This window comes from Mirounga angustirostris, unplaced genomic scaffold, assembly GCF_029215605.1.
Source record: "Mirounga angustirostris isolate CCGP_5_RB_7025 unplaced genomic scaffold, mMirAng1.0.hap1 SCAF_16, whole genome shotgun sequence".
NCBI lineage: Eukaryota > Metazoa > Chordata > Mammalia > Carnivora > Phocidae > Mirounga > Mirounga angustirostris.
The window spans coordinates 4595931-4610572 of record NW_026991724.1 but is presented as its reverse complement, the minus strand read 5'-3'; the positions used below and the strand labels follow the sequence as shown (position 1 = coordinate 4610572).

The 14642-nt window shown below is 48.8% G+C and overlaps 1 protein-coding gene across 4 annotated transcripts in view; it reads right to left on the bottom strand.

Annotated features, from left to right (window-relative positions):
- The window catches only part of MBTPS1 (membrane bound transcription factor peptidase, site 1), a 52685-nt gene extending 39701 nt beyond the window's left edge, over nucleotides 1-12984 (bottom strand). The window contains exons 1-3 of one of the 4 annotated variants that reach the window (XM_045890658.3): nucleotides 12825-12980; nucleotides 9224-9307; nucleotides 427-918 (exon numbers count right to left, since the gene is read on the bottom strand). In XM_045890658.3, the coding sequence (XP_045746614.1) occupies nucleotides 427-589 (163 nt within the window). In that variant the 5' untranslated portion in view covers nucleotides 590-918; nucleotides 9224-9307; nucleotides 12825-12980. Of the gene's footprint in view, nucleotides 1-426; nucleotides 919-9223; nucleotides 9323-10283; nucleotides 10303-12824 lie in introns of those variants that run through there. The other 3 variants (XM_064580805.1, XM_045890656.3, XM_045890657.3) reach the window with 3 other exon arrangements.
- Between the last annotated feature and the right edge of the window lie 1658 nt (nucleotides 12985-14642).

Here is a 14642-nt window from a genome sequence, read left to right as displayed (position 1 = left end):
AATACATCACTTAAAATCAGACACGTGTGCTATTTTTAAAAAAGCAGAGATTAAGAGAAGTTTGAATATATGGCAAAGAAATGCACGTAACTTTTTCAAATAGGAAAAAGGGATTCAGAAGGAAAGGCTCCGTTTTATTTTACTGAGCATTCCGCACCTCCCAACTCCCCACCCTCCGTGGCTGCAACGGTACCTGTCCCAGAGAATCAGGTTTTAGGGAAGTAATTCAGAATGCCAACGTCCTTGCTTCACAGAAGCTACCTATCTCGGGAAAACCAACTTTAGCAGAGTGAACATCTAAGCGCCGTGCACTCACCTCATATGAAATGTATCATAGAAAAGAGGGCAACGTCTTTTTTGCAAAAGCTAATATTTAAAATTAAGTTTTTAAAAAATGGGGAGAGGGGGCTAAAATAGTATCATTACCATATTCCACAACCGTTGAAGAGAATTCCACCTTCAATGTCAGGTGGGAACAGCCAGGGCACGGGGCCTTTTCGAAAGACTTCTTCTCCAATCTGTCACCCAGATGTTTCTTCCCACAGAGCAAAACCACTAGCAGAAGCAGCCAGATGTTGACAAGCTTCATGGTCCTAAGTGAGTATGGTCATAAAATCGCATAAATTCAAATCGCACTTTTTTTCTTTCTTGATTATAAGTTAATTTTTGTTTCGGCCAAAAGCTGAAACATTATTGATCAGCCACTTTACAGTCTTGTCCAACGTAAATAAAAGTTAAATTTCATGGCCTTCTGTGGTTTGGCCTGGAAAGAGGCTTTCATTTCTTTCTTCGTTTCTTCTCCATCTTGGGCCTCGGGCTCCTGTCACTCTGGGCCAGACAACTGAGTCCTCCACTCCATCTGCAGCACAGAACCACAGTCTGGCAAGGCGGGCAGTCCCTCTGGGAGTTGTGAGCCGTCTATAAAACAAAGTGAGCCAAGCGAGTCAGTCCTGCGGGAGTCAGTCCTACGGGAGTCGGTCCTTCAGGAGTCAGTCCTACGGGAGTCAGTCCTACGGGAGTCAGTCCTTCGGGAGTCAGTCCTACGTGTACCGCTGGCCAGAGAGCCACACAGACGCCCCATGAGAAGATGAGACAGACATGCGGCTCAGGCACGAAACACCTGTCTTCTCTTTCTTTAGTTACTCCTCACTTCTCTCCAGCAGAGAAAATAAGAGATAAGACGAAATAAGAAAGGTTAAAACAAATGAGAAAAACGGAGCAAACTGAGCATAACAATGCCAGGAATACTGAGCCCCCTAGCAGCCAGAGAGGGGGGATCACAGTCCTGCACATCTGCCCCCCTGCTCTGCTTCGACCTCAGATTCTCGATTTCTCATCATGTGCAACCCTTCATCTCCAGGGCTCTTCCCCAACAGCATTTATTTTTTAAGTAGGCTCCACACCCAGTGTGGAGCCCAATGCGGGGCTTGAACTCATGACCCTGAGATCAAGACCTGAGCTGAGACCAAGAGTTGGATGCTTAACCAACTGAGCCACCCAGGCACCCTGCAACAGTAGTTTAATTCCTCATAAATTTTACCAACTCTTCAGGCAAAAGCTTGGTATATACATCCTCACTTTCTACCGTAAAATAATACCTAAGCACAAACTAATTTCCATGCAAGTCATATCCTTGCCACTTTTTTTTAGAGAAACTATGCTTTAAAATTATTCAAACTATTTTGAATATTTTCTGCCAATTCTCTGAAGAGAACATAGAAGAGTTTACACAGTCATCAAATTTATTTTACATGAAGCCTGACCTTAAAGAAATCTAACCTGCTAAATAAGTTAAAACACCAGATTACCTCTTTACTGGAAGTAATACAAGAGAACAGTTTGTCAGATACACTGCTGCCAAAGAAAAGTGTTATCTGAGCGTTAAATTACACACAGGCACAGATATCTTTCAAGTATGTGAGTGGCAGAAAAATGATCATTCTTCACAATGAAAAACAGAGCGGCAGTAAAACAAACAAACAAAACAACGATGCTGGCTGTGGCATATCCAGAAAAATCAGTTGCACTGATCCCACCAGAAACATAAATAATCCAGCAAGGGGAACACAAATCAATAAAACAGGACAGGCCTTACACTGCTAACTTGTTTCTAAAAAGAAAACACTTAGGACCAGGAGCTGACCCCCTTTAAAGAGAGGTACGGAATTGGGCGCCTGGGTGGCTCAGTTGGTTAAGCGACTGCCTTCGGCTCAGGTCATGATCCTGGAGTCCCTAGATCGAGTCCCGCATCGGGCTCCCTGCTCGGCAGGGAGTCTGCTTCTCCCTCTGACCCTCCCCCTCTCATGCTCTCTCTCTCTCTATCATTCTCTCTCTCAAATAAATAAATAAAATCTTTAAAAAAAAAAAAAAGAGAGGTACGCAATTATTAAAACCCCTTCCTCTGGCAGCAACTGGTGCTTTAGAGTAACAAGGACTTTGTGGTTTCTGGAACTATTCATATGTGCCTCTATTCACAGGAAAACACATAAAATATAAAAAAGTTTGAAAGGTTAATATTTAGGACTTCACTGCAGTAATAACACACGATCCTGAAAAGCAGGCCTTCTCCGGCACTAGGGACTAAGGCTGGTTGAATGGAGCTCATCAGATGGAAATGAAATTTTAGAAGTTATTTCCTATCAACACAAAGAACAACAATGAAAATGCCAACCACAAGAACAAAGAAATTAAAACCAAAGATCGGAACAGAAAGACCAAAGAAAGGCAACAGGGGACACCAAAAAAGCCACTCCAACATATTTCATGGCAATACGCTTGGGAGTGAGCCCCAATTTTTTCTGCTTATACCTGATATTTGCAGTAATGGGGTATCACAGAATATAATCACATGAAGCATATACCTCACTTAATTATAGTATGAGTGGTCAAAGAAGATAAAGCTCACCACTGGTGAGAAGAGTTCTCATATTAAATGAACTTACAGTGAAAAAGATTTAAACAGGTCTCTCAATTAAGGCAAATTAAAAAAAAAAAAAGGCAACCTCTTAAGCTCTTCTGCCTCAAGCTAAAGAATCTATGACATATTTGGGCTACATGTAACAAATATTACTGAGTGATACTGGTGAGCCAATCTTAGACCTAACTGTGTCAGATAGACTTTAATTAAACCTGTTCTTAATCTGCACACAGGCACGGACAGCGAGCTCATACCGTAGCCCGTGTGGAAGAGATGGCTGGCGTTCTACAACTGATCCCCAGAGACGGACTTTGCAAGACAGAGAAATGGGAAGAAAAGGTTAGAGGGGTTTTAAACTTTAAAAATGCCTAAGATAACCAGCTCTCTCCCGAAGAGAAAATGTTTTAGGTTTTGGAAAAAAGGACACCGCAATATCCCTAAGACATTCTACCTTAATTTATGCAATTAAATCATACAATTTTATATCGTGCTTACCAAGATTAAGGTGCGATCCAGCCAAGAGGCCGACTATAAAAGCAAACAGCTAAACAAAGCGCAGGAAGACACCGAAGAAGAGGCGCACACGCAGGGCCGGGATGCCGCACCGAGAGTTCTTCTGGGTGAAACGGGAGGCTTCTGCCAAGGAGGAGGAGGAGGAGGGGGAGGAGGAGGAAGGAGAGGGGGAGGAGGGGGAGGAGGGCGCTCTGACAGAGCCTGAGCCAGCAGAGCCGGAGTGTGGAAATACGGGGGGAGAAGGGGAGCAGCCTGAACACAGCTACAGCACAGCCCAGAACAACACAGAACGTGCAAAGGATCAGCAAGTCCTCTGCACGAGGAGGGAGGCCAGGGGGTGCCAACCTGGAGGAGGAAAGATGGTGGGAAGCAGGCACCTGGCGCAGGTGCGACCTCTGCGCAGGGCCCTCGGGAAGCAATGGGAGTGAGGTACGCAGAGATGGTCCGGAGCCTGGTGGGGCTGCTGAGCAGCTCTGCTCCCAGGTCCAACTCCTTTACGGCGCCAGTCACAGAGCCAAGCACCAAGAGACGGCAGGGACACAGCAGCCAACAAAACCCAAGCCAAACCTCCGAGCTCACCGTGTGAGTGCGCGCGTGTGTGTATGTGTGTGTGTGTGTGTGTGTGTGTGTGTACACAGAGGTGCCCCGTGAGCCTGGGAGGGGACCTCTGAGGAAGGACCTGCAGAAGCAGGAAGCTGGCCAGGCCAGCTGGGCACAGTACCAGAGGCACCTGGAAGGGCGAGCCCAAAAGCCCGAGGCAAGGAACACGCCTGGTTTATGTAAGGAAAGCCAAGGGGCCCTGTGGCTGGAGCAGGGGGAGGGAGGGGGAAAGCAGAAGGGATGGGAGAAGTGCGGGAGGGCCTTGTAGGTCAGAGAAAGGACCTCAGCTTTCACTCCCAATGGGAGGCAAAGCAGGATCTGAGCAGAGGAGCGACCCCAGCTGGTCTGCACGAGAACTGGCTCGCCCTGGCTTCTGTGCAGAAGGGGGCACAGGCAGACGCAGGTGGCCAACTGGACGGCTCCCAGGACGACTGGGTCGGGCCAGGCCGGGGTAGGAGGGGCGGTGAAGGGGGGCACGCGACGGCAGTGAGACAATCCGCGGACAGCCAGATTTGGGGGGTGCACACCTGAGGAGCCAGGGACAACACTGAGGCCTTTTGTCCAAATACAGATGGCGTCTGCCCCTGACAGAGACGGAGAAGGTGCAAGAAAAGCAGGTGCTGAGCTCTGACCACGTGAAAATTAGGGTAAGCATTAGCGCTAGGAAGGCATGGATCAGGGCAGAAAGGAATAGGGAGATAAGAAAAACCCCAAAATCTGTGAGAAAGAATTTCCATAACGAACAGCGGTCTGTTGAAAGGGCCACACACAAAAAGGCGAACAGCAGCCTGCCCCAAACTCCAAAACCACCAGTGGCTGGAAGACACCCTCAAGTAGAAAAGTCCCGTGGGGATAACGGGAAGGTTGGAAATAATGGGACAAGGAGACACCTCTCTGTTTGGTTTGGTTGTGGATGACCTGCTTACATTCTAGGTTCTAAGAAGACACTCTTTACAAAGACCCGTGGCTCCTAAAAAACTCTGACAACGGATACTGACGTTTCTAGGGTTTCCCAATCCCAGAATAAGCAGGCTTCAAAATATAAATTTGCTTTGAAGAAAACAAAAATGCCACCAGGGGCCCAGAGGCTGGTGAAGGATGCCACTGGCACCGAGGTCACAGGACCGGCCACTGCGCTGCTGGCCTGTTTTAAAGACAGCCAGTCCCCACGACTTCTCTACTGGGACTTCAAAGGCACAGACCGCACCTCCCTCACCTAAACATCTACTCACCTGTGTCGACGATGGGTTACCCGCCCCCCCCCACCGGCTCTCACTGCGCAAGGCAAACCTGCTCAGCACTGTCCCTGAGACAGCCTCACCATCGAGGGGCAAGCATGGAAGCAGCAACGCATACAGAGCGTGTAAATACAGACGCAGACATACACACATAGGAAAAGAAACATTTTAAACAAGAGCTCCGTCTTCCCTTTTCTTCCTCTCTTTCTGCGTAATTTAGCCGAGGGCAAGAAGGCGCTGGTGGAGAGCCACGGTGGCCTGGTGTGGGGCGATGGCGTCTTGAGAGGGTGAGGAAGGTGTGGAGCAGAGGCATCTGGTGAGGGTGTCAGAGCCTGAGTGGGGTGATGACCATGAAAGCGGGAAACTGAGTTGATCAAATAAATATTTACAGATAATGGGAAGCAGGTTTCTATTGTCAGAGAAGAAAGGCACAGGTAAGAATAAGGAAAAAAACCTGAAAGATCCATGCAGGATCAGACTGAAGTTGGAAGTACTGGTGTGAACTCCAGGTTCTCCATATATGGGACAGACAGACATAAAAACAAACATGCAAGTGTGTATGTGGTACACACGCACACGTGCATTTCCTAGCTCTGTCTACTGCAAGGACACGGGAGTAGTGACAGCTCAACAGGAGGGAGCCCTCTAGTACCCAGAACTGGTTTCCTTTTTTCTTTTCTTTTTTAAGATTAATTTATTTATTTGACAGAGGGCGAGAGAACATGCTCGCACGAGCAGAAGAGAGAGGGAGAGTAGGAGAGAAACTCAAGCAGACACTGTGCTGAACGCGGAGCCCAATGTGGGGCTCCATCCCACAACCCCGAGATCAGACCTGAGCCAAAACTAGAGTCAAATGCTTTAACTGACGACACCACCCAGGCGCCCCCCAGAACTGGTTTTCTAAATGCCATTCCTCACTGCAAGAAACCAGGCTCCTAGTTCCAGATGAGTGGGCAGGTGAGTCTGAACATCCTGTGCCAGAAAGTGAGAAAGCACTCAGAGAACAATGGGAGTGTGTCTGAGGAACACAGAGGCCAGTGTGGGACAGCCTGAGCATCAAAATAAATAATCAAAGTAACAGATGTTAACCCACTGCAGAAAATACAAAACAAGAGTCCACAATAATATTTAAAACTAAGTTGAAAGCTTGAAGAAGAATGAGATATTTACAAAGGCCCGGAATGCCTCCCAACAACAACAAAAAAATCCTTATTTCCAAAGGGACAAGCTACTTCTACAGCAGAGAAGCTTCACCAAGTTAACCAGCCAGGGGACAAACGGACCCAGACACACCGAGCAGATGACTGGAAGAGGCTGGCATCACTTGTGGGGTTCCTGCCAACGATGCAAAACCTGAATCACATCATGAGGAAACATCAGAACCCAATCAAGGGACATTCTTCAAAATAAACTGGCCTGTAATTTTCAAAACTACCAAGATAATGACAGCCAAGGACTGGCTGAGACACAGCTCCAGACTGAAGGACACTCAGGAGACATGACCGGTAACTGAACTTGAGGTTCTCAACTAGATCCCTCTGCTGTGAAGACATTCCTGGAACAATTGGCAAACCTGAATGGGGCCCGCCTGGGATGACATAGCAGGGAGGTACTGGGACTCATTTCCTGATTTTGAAGGCTGTGCTTTATGTAAGAAGGACTCTGCTTGCAGGAAATGCCCCATGAAGTATCTAGGGATAATGGGTATCAGGTCTGCAACTTACTTTGAAATGGTTCAGAGGGGGAAAGGCTTTGTGCTGTTCTTGGAACCTTTCTGATAGATTGAAACGGTTTCCAAAATATGTAAAAAAAAAAAAAAAAGAAGAAGAAGTTGTTTTATATTTAGTCTCAGCTGCTAGGAATGAATGAGAAGGATGGAAGTATTAAATTTTAAAAAGTGGTGGGGAGGGCAATTTTAGGCTCTTTTCTGATACTCAGTCTGAGCTGCCCACTATGTGCACGACCAGACTACAAACCATGTCAGATACTCACACACATCAACTGTCACACAGAATGACATTCCAACAGCCCAAGAGATGTGACTGAGCTAGTCGAAGTGAAATTCAAACTAATTCTCCTTCTAATGAATTGACAGAACCCCTGAAAAGATTCATGGTAAAGTAAATTTCTGTTAAAACTGACTCCAGTGGGGCGCCTGGGTGGCTCGGTCGGTTAAGCGACTGCCTTCGGCTCAGGTCATGATCCCAGGGTCCTGGGATCGAGCCCCACATCGGGCTCCCTGCTCAGAGGGGAGCCTGCTTCTCCCTCTCCCCCTGCTTGTGTTCCCTCTCTCACTGTGTCTCTCCTTGTCAAATAAATGAATAAAATCTTAAAAAAAAAAAAAAAACCTGACTCCAATGTTTCCACAATTTACATTAGATCAAGAAACTCCCTGAAAACAAGTATAATTGACAAAGAATATCCTATTACCTTCAGGTGTACATCATCTTAGTGCTTGGATATTTTCACACACTGGAAGTGATCCCCCTAAGTCTGGTTACCATCTATCACCACACGAAGTTTTAACAATGTAGTCTGTCCCTGACTTCTTTATAACTGGAGGTCTGCACCTCCTAATCCCCTTCACCTATTTCTCCTGCCCCCCAACCCCTCCCCGCTCTGGTAACCAACAGTTTCCTGAACCTATCAGTCTGTTTCTATTTGTTTTGTTTCTTCATAAAAACCAAGTAACACTGTGAGAGACATCAACTGAGACACCAATGTAAAACACAAATCATGTTTAAGAATTCAACCCAATAAAATGAGGACTCTCATATGTTGTGAGTGAGCGTAAATAAAACTCCTGTTACCTTTTAGAACGGTCATTTACCAATATGTATTAAAAGCCTTAAAAATGGGGGCGCCTGGGTGGCTCAGTCTAGGCATCTGCCTTCGGCACAGGTCACGATCCCGGGGTCCTGGGATCGAACCCCGTGTCAGGCTCCCTGCTCAGCGGGGAGCCTGCTTCTCCCTCTCCCACTCCCCCTGCTTGTGTTCCCGCTCTCACTGTGTCTCTCTCATGGAGCGTTTATTCTGTGGCAGTCGCTCTTCTAAGCAATCTTCCCAACCTGTTACTAACCACCCCCTTTCCAGATGAAAACACAGAGGTGCCCACGGTGGCTCATCACCGGGCCTGGAGCCACGTGGCAGTGAGTGGGAAAGCCAGGTGGGAACTTGAGTAATCTGGCATGGAGGCCACCCTCTTAAGAGGCAGGTTACCCTGCTTTTCTAAAATCTCCCCTAGAGGGGCGCCTTGGTGGCATAGTCGGTTAAGTGTCCGACTCTTGGTTTTGATGCAGGTCATGATCTCGGGGTCATGGGATCAAACCCTGTGTCGGGCTCCACACTCAGCCCAAGTCCGCTTGATACTCGCTCTCCATCTCCCGCAGCCCCTCCCCTCAGCTCACAAGCACACACATGCACGCACTCTCTTTTAAATCTTTTTAAAAAAATAAAATCTCCCCTAGAAATTCATTTCATAGAAGTGTGAATCTGAAAGCATACAATGATTTACACCCAAAGACTATAACCAGGAAAAATTAGAGAGTATCTAAATGTGCAATACGAGACTAGCTAACTGATTAACCAAAAGTATGGAATGCTGTGTAGCAATTTCAAATTATGTTCCTCCAGAAGGCTGAATAATGGTCCCCCAAAGATATCCACATCCTCATCCCCAGAACCTGTAAATGTTACTTTATATGGTCAAAGAGATTCTGCAGGTATGAGTAAACTAAGGATCCTGAGATGGGGAGAGTATTCTGGATTATCCAAGTGGGACCAATGTAATTACAAGAGTCTGTACGAGAGCGAGGCAGGCCCACTGAGCTACTCCCCCACTGATAGCAGGAGAGAGATGATGGAAGCCGGAGGCTGAGGTAATCAGAGGAAGAGGCCAGGAGCCAAGGAACGCAGGTGCCCCTAGAAACCAAAAAAGGGAAGGAAACAATCTCACCTGGAGCCTCCAGAAGGAATGAAGCCCTGCCGACACCTTGACGTCAGCCCAGTGACACTGATTTTGGACTACTGACCTCCAGAACTGTAAGATAATAAACTGGTGTTGTTTTAAATCACTAAGTTTGTAGAAATTTGTTAGAGCAGCCATAGGTCTTGAATATATTTCCCAAAGAATACGGGGAAAGGTTAATGCAATATTAAGTAAAACAGTTCACAATGATCCAAATTTCGATTTTTAAATAATGTATCTATATGCACAGGAGAAAAAGAAAAGGAAAAGACCTTTGCCACAAGGTAACAGTGGTCCTATCTCTCAATGATATTAGTACAGGGAGTTATGGTCTTAGTTCTGGTCATTTACACTTTTACAAAGAGCCTTTGTTACACTTTCATAATTAGATAAAACAACTAAGTACTTTAATAAACCTTTTATAGAAAAACAAATTTTCTGGTAACACAGTGGCACAAAGATTCAAAATATATTTAAGATTTAGGTTTTCTTAAATAAATTTTATTTATTTTTAAGTAATCTCTAAGATGCCTAACATGGGGATCGAATTCATGACCCTGAGATCGAGTCACACACTCCACCAACTGAGCCAGCCAGGCACCCCAAAGATTTGGTTTTATCTGTACACACAGTAGAGCTTAAAAGGGATCTATTTCCTAGGAATTGTGTTTAATAATCTGTGTCTACCTTAGAGCTCCAGGCAAAGCTTTTCCCTCGTTTATTCTGAACAGGCTTATCATGTGCCATATCACCTACTCATAGGGCCTAGCTAGAGCTGTTACTGGATCCACTGTTTACTGGATTTAATTTCTATAAATTCTTTATGTAGAAGACCTGGTGATTTTTCCATACAAAGGTATGCCCTAAAAGATGGTATTTGCACAATTACGGATTTTCTGTTAATAAGTATGCCTCTAATACAGGTGTAATCAAAACATGTTTGACATCAAATACTAAACGGAAAATAAACAGTTCAAACGATATATGCCAGGAAGAAGATTTAATGAGCTATGTTTTAAAAGGAGACCAAGTAGAGGAAATGTATTACCTGGGCAAACAACAGGTCTGACAGCTAACATTCCTTGCAGCTCAGGTTCTTCTACTTTGCATTATAATAGAATATCACTCAGATTATAATTCTGAGTATAGCTAAAGTATATCTGAAATCATTTCTTGGCAAATAAGAACACAATTCAGGGGAGAGGAAATTACTTGTATCACCCCACAGTCATCTAGTTTAGATACACCAGCTTTTTTAATGAACTTTTACTGAAATAGCTCCAGAGAAAACTGAACTGTGTTTAGGCCACAAAAGGGTAGCATTCAGTTCAATTACACTTTGGCTGTAAAAGTACCACTTTCATAACTAATTGCATACTCGGCAGTACTACCACTGTGTAATCAGCTAACATTGAAACGATGCCAGACCGCACTATCTTGAAATAAAGGTGTATTCTTCAGACTGACTGAACCATTCCTTCTGGCACATTCTGTCCATTAGCGGGACAAAACAAGTAATTCAGCCCAAAGAGTCAACAATGCCAGGGTGAAGAGGTGCTTGTCTACACTGTCCTTTACTGCCTATTCTTTCACGGGTGCTGTGTCCATCTCCTTATTCTCTTGATCCTTCAGTCATCCAGCACTAGCTAGCCAGCCGCACGAGGCAGGCACCTCCAAACCCAGTACTTTCCTCAGTTTACTTGAAACTCACTTCCCTAAGCAAAGACATCGTCAAGATTAGTAAATCCAGGTAACAGATCTCTGCAGCACATCAAAACTGATTAGGCCACAGGGAAGGGAAAATCGATGTGTCTGTTTTTACTACCTCCTTGGCCTGTCTCAGGCAAGATGCTGACGGAGACCAAAGTCCCCACCCAAATACCAAATGCAAAGTCTAGCCTCCCATCCTTAATTAACATTTCAAGTCACAAAGGGTTGGAGTTAAGTTCTTCCAATGAAATACAAACAATATCTCAGCTCTCCCCTGGTGCAAAGAGGCAGTTGCAAATCTCCCCCTAAAAACCCCACACAGGACACAGATGAAACCCGGGTGCAGTTTACCTAAGTGTTCACCCCTCCTAGCTTCTGTTAGTCTATTTATGACACTTAACTGTGGCTGCCACACAAAAGAGGCAATAGGCAGGGCAGAGCAGGAACTATCTACCACTAGAATGACAGAAGATGGAATCAAACATGTGAATTTGAAGGGAATGCTAAAAATTTAGCTAGAAGAGATCCAGCTTGATCCCATGGGGCCCCATGGGCTGCAAAGACTCTGCAAGCACTAAATTAGAATTTCTCTTTTTTCACGGATACAACCGACTCCTGAATATGAGAGATGCATGGGGAGTGCAATGGAGAGGCTGAATGAGCAGGGGTCCCACTGAGGCCAAGCCCAGACACAAAGGCCACAGATGATCCCACCTCAATGAAATATTCAAAAGAGACAAGTCTAGGGAGTCAGAGAGCAGATGAGTGGTTGCCTGGGGCTGGAGTCAGAAATGGGTAGTGACTGAACATGGGCACTGGGGATCTTTTTGGGGTAACAAAAATGTTCTAAAAGTGGGTTGTGGTGATGACGGCACCAAAAAAAAAAAAAAAAAAACACTGAATAAGTACACGTAAAACAGGTGAATTTTATGGTATGTAAATTTTACCTGAACAAAGCACTGACATAAAAAATATATATATATCGTGTGCTGCAGATAAAAAAGGAAAGTTGGGAAGAATCAGTTCTCCAAGCTCCTCACTCTTACACAAATGCAAACTGAGACCCTGCAGGTGGGTTGCCTACTAGCACAGCTAAGGCTAAAGGGCCACAGGAAAACAAATTCTACGGAGTTCAGCTCTGAGATCTTCTGCTACTTTATTTCACTTGGAAGTGTCCTTCAGAACCTAAAGTATTTAACTTAATTTGCACAAACTGGCCAACATTCCCAGGAGCTCTCACCAAAACAAAGGGTAAACATCTTAATAAAAAGGATACTGATAATCTGTAATACAGCAGTCTTAGACTTCGTCTCAGGTAGCGCACACACGACAGGGCAAGGCAGGAGTCTCTCCGGCCCACCTTGCCCACGAGCTTCCCGCACTGCACTCCTGAAAATCGGGATGTTCAGCAGTGTGCTCGGACTGCGGCGAGCGAAGAACCCAGGTCGCTGAAAACGGGATCCCGGAGCCCCTACGGGAGCCGGCCCGGAACCGTGGGTGCGCCGGGAAGCTGAGGGCCAGCGCCGGGGACACGGGTTCGCTCCGTCGAAGTTTACTTCACCGGGAGAAAGCGGTGAGGCTGAGCAAGCTAGCACCCCGCGCGAGCCCGGAGAAAGGGCCGGGCAGGGCCCCCCGGCCGCAGCCCGCCGAGCACGGCCGCGCGCGCTGTTTCGGGGGCTGGAAAACGCCCGTCCACCCGGCCGCCGCTCTTCCCGTCTGTCCCCCGCCCCACGCTCCTGTGCGGCTCCCGGAGGGTCCAGGGGCGCAGGGAGGCCCCGGCCCCGGCCGCCGCCGGCGCACACCCCCGCCCTTGGGGCCTCGGGCGCGCGGGCGGCTGCACAGGTCGGCGGGTGTGCGAGCGAGCCTCCGCCCAACCTACCTGCTGCCGCCTCAGGCTCGGGCCCCGCGGTCCCGGGATGACGGCACCTCCACCGCGAACACGCCTCGCGTCTCCATTCGGGGCTGTTTACCCCCAACTCTCGCGAGACTGCGCGAGCGGGGCGGGGAGACCGACGGCTGGGAGCGCCGGGAGCGCCGGCCCCGCCGGCTGTGCGTCCCCTGCGTGCCCTGCGTGGGCCTGCGTGCGCGCTCCGGACGCCGGGGGCCGCCGGGCGCGGGCCGGGCGGACGGACACAGGTCTCGCGACACTTGCGGCCGGGGGGAGGGTGGCGGGCCTTCCGGGTCCGGGTCGGTGGCGGGGCTGGTGGGGGTGTTGGGCCGTGGGCCCTCGGGATGGTTGGACGTGGGGCCCGAAAGCGGCCGCGCGGGGCCAGGGCCCAGGGATGACGATCCTGGCGGAACGGCCAGCATTTGCCGTAAACGCCCGCGAGCTCCCAGCGCAGCGCCCTCCTCCTGGGGCCCGACGGCGTCCGGATCCGGGGCCAGGCTCGGGCGGCGCCCCCAGGCACGCACTTCTGCAAGCCTCTGCCCATTTGTCCGACGCGGCCGCGGGGCCGGGCCCGGGGACCCCCCACTGGCGGGCGAAACTGCCGCCCCGGCTCCGGTCTGCTCCCCACTTCGCCGGGACCACTGATGCCCAGTGGTTACCCCATTGACCAACAAGGCTCGGTGCGTTCAACTCTGAAACGCTGGCCTCCCCCGGAATGCCTGCGTGGTTTAGGTACTAGGATCGCGGGCTGTTTTCTGCCCACGCGTGGAACCGGCCCACACTCGGCGCTGGGTACAGGCGGAGGACGGAAACACGTTCTTGGTAGTGCTTTTGAAAAGGGATGTGCTGGGCGCCTGGGTGGCTCAGTCGGTTAAGCGACTGCCTTCGGCTCAGGTCATGATCCTGGAGTCCCTGGATCGAGTCCCGCATCGGGCTCCCTGCTCGGCGGGGAGTCTGCTTCTCCCTCTGACCCTCCCCCTTCTCATGCTCTCTCTCTCTTAAATAAATAAAATCATGGGGCGCCTGGGTGGCTCAGTCGGTTAAGCGACTGCGTTTGGCTCAGGTCGTGGTCCTGGAGTCCCTGGATCGAGTCCCGCATCGAGTCCCGCATCGGGCTCCCTGCTCGGCGGGGAGTCTGCTTCTCCCTCTGACCCTCCCCCTTCTCATGCTCTCTCTCTCTTAAATAAATAAAATCATGGGGCGCCTGGGTGGCTCAGTTGGTTAAGCGACTGCGTTTGGCTCAGGTCGTGGTCCTGGAGTCCCTGGATCGAGTCCCGCATCGAGTCCCGCATCGGGCTCCCTGCTCGGCGGGGAGTCTGCTTCTCCCTCTGACCCTCCCCCTTCTCATGCTCTCTCTCTCTTAAATAAATAAAATCATGGGGCGCCTGGGTGGCTCAGTCGGTTAAGCGACTGCGTTTGGCTCAGGTCGTGGTCCTGGAGTCCCTGGATCGAGTCCCGCATCGAGTCCCGCATCGGGCTCCCTGCTGGGCGGGGAGTCTGCTTCTCCCTCTGACCCTCCCCCTTCTCATGCTCTCTCTCTCTTAAATAAATAAAATCATGGGGCACCTGGGTGGCTCAGTTGGTTAAGCGACTGCGTTTGGCTCAGGTCGTGGTCCTGGAGTCCCTGGATCGAGTCCCGCATCGAGTCCCGCATCGGGCTCCCTGCTCGGCGGGGAGTCTGCTTCTCCCTCTGACCCTGCCCCCTCTCATGTGCTCTCTCTCAAATAAATAAATAAAAATCTTTAAAAAAAGAAAAGGGATGTGCTGCACAGTCAGATAAAACTGTTTCTATCTTGTTTGACTTTCCAC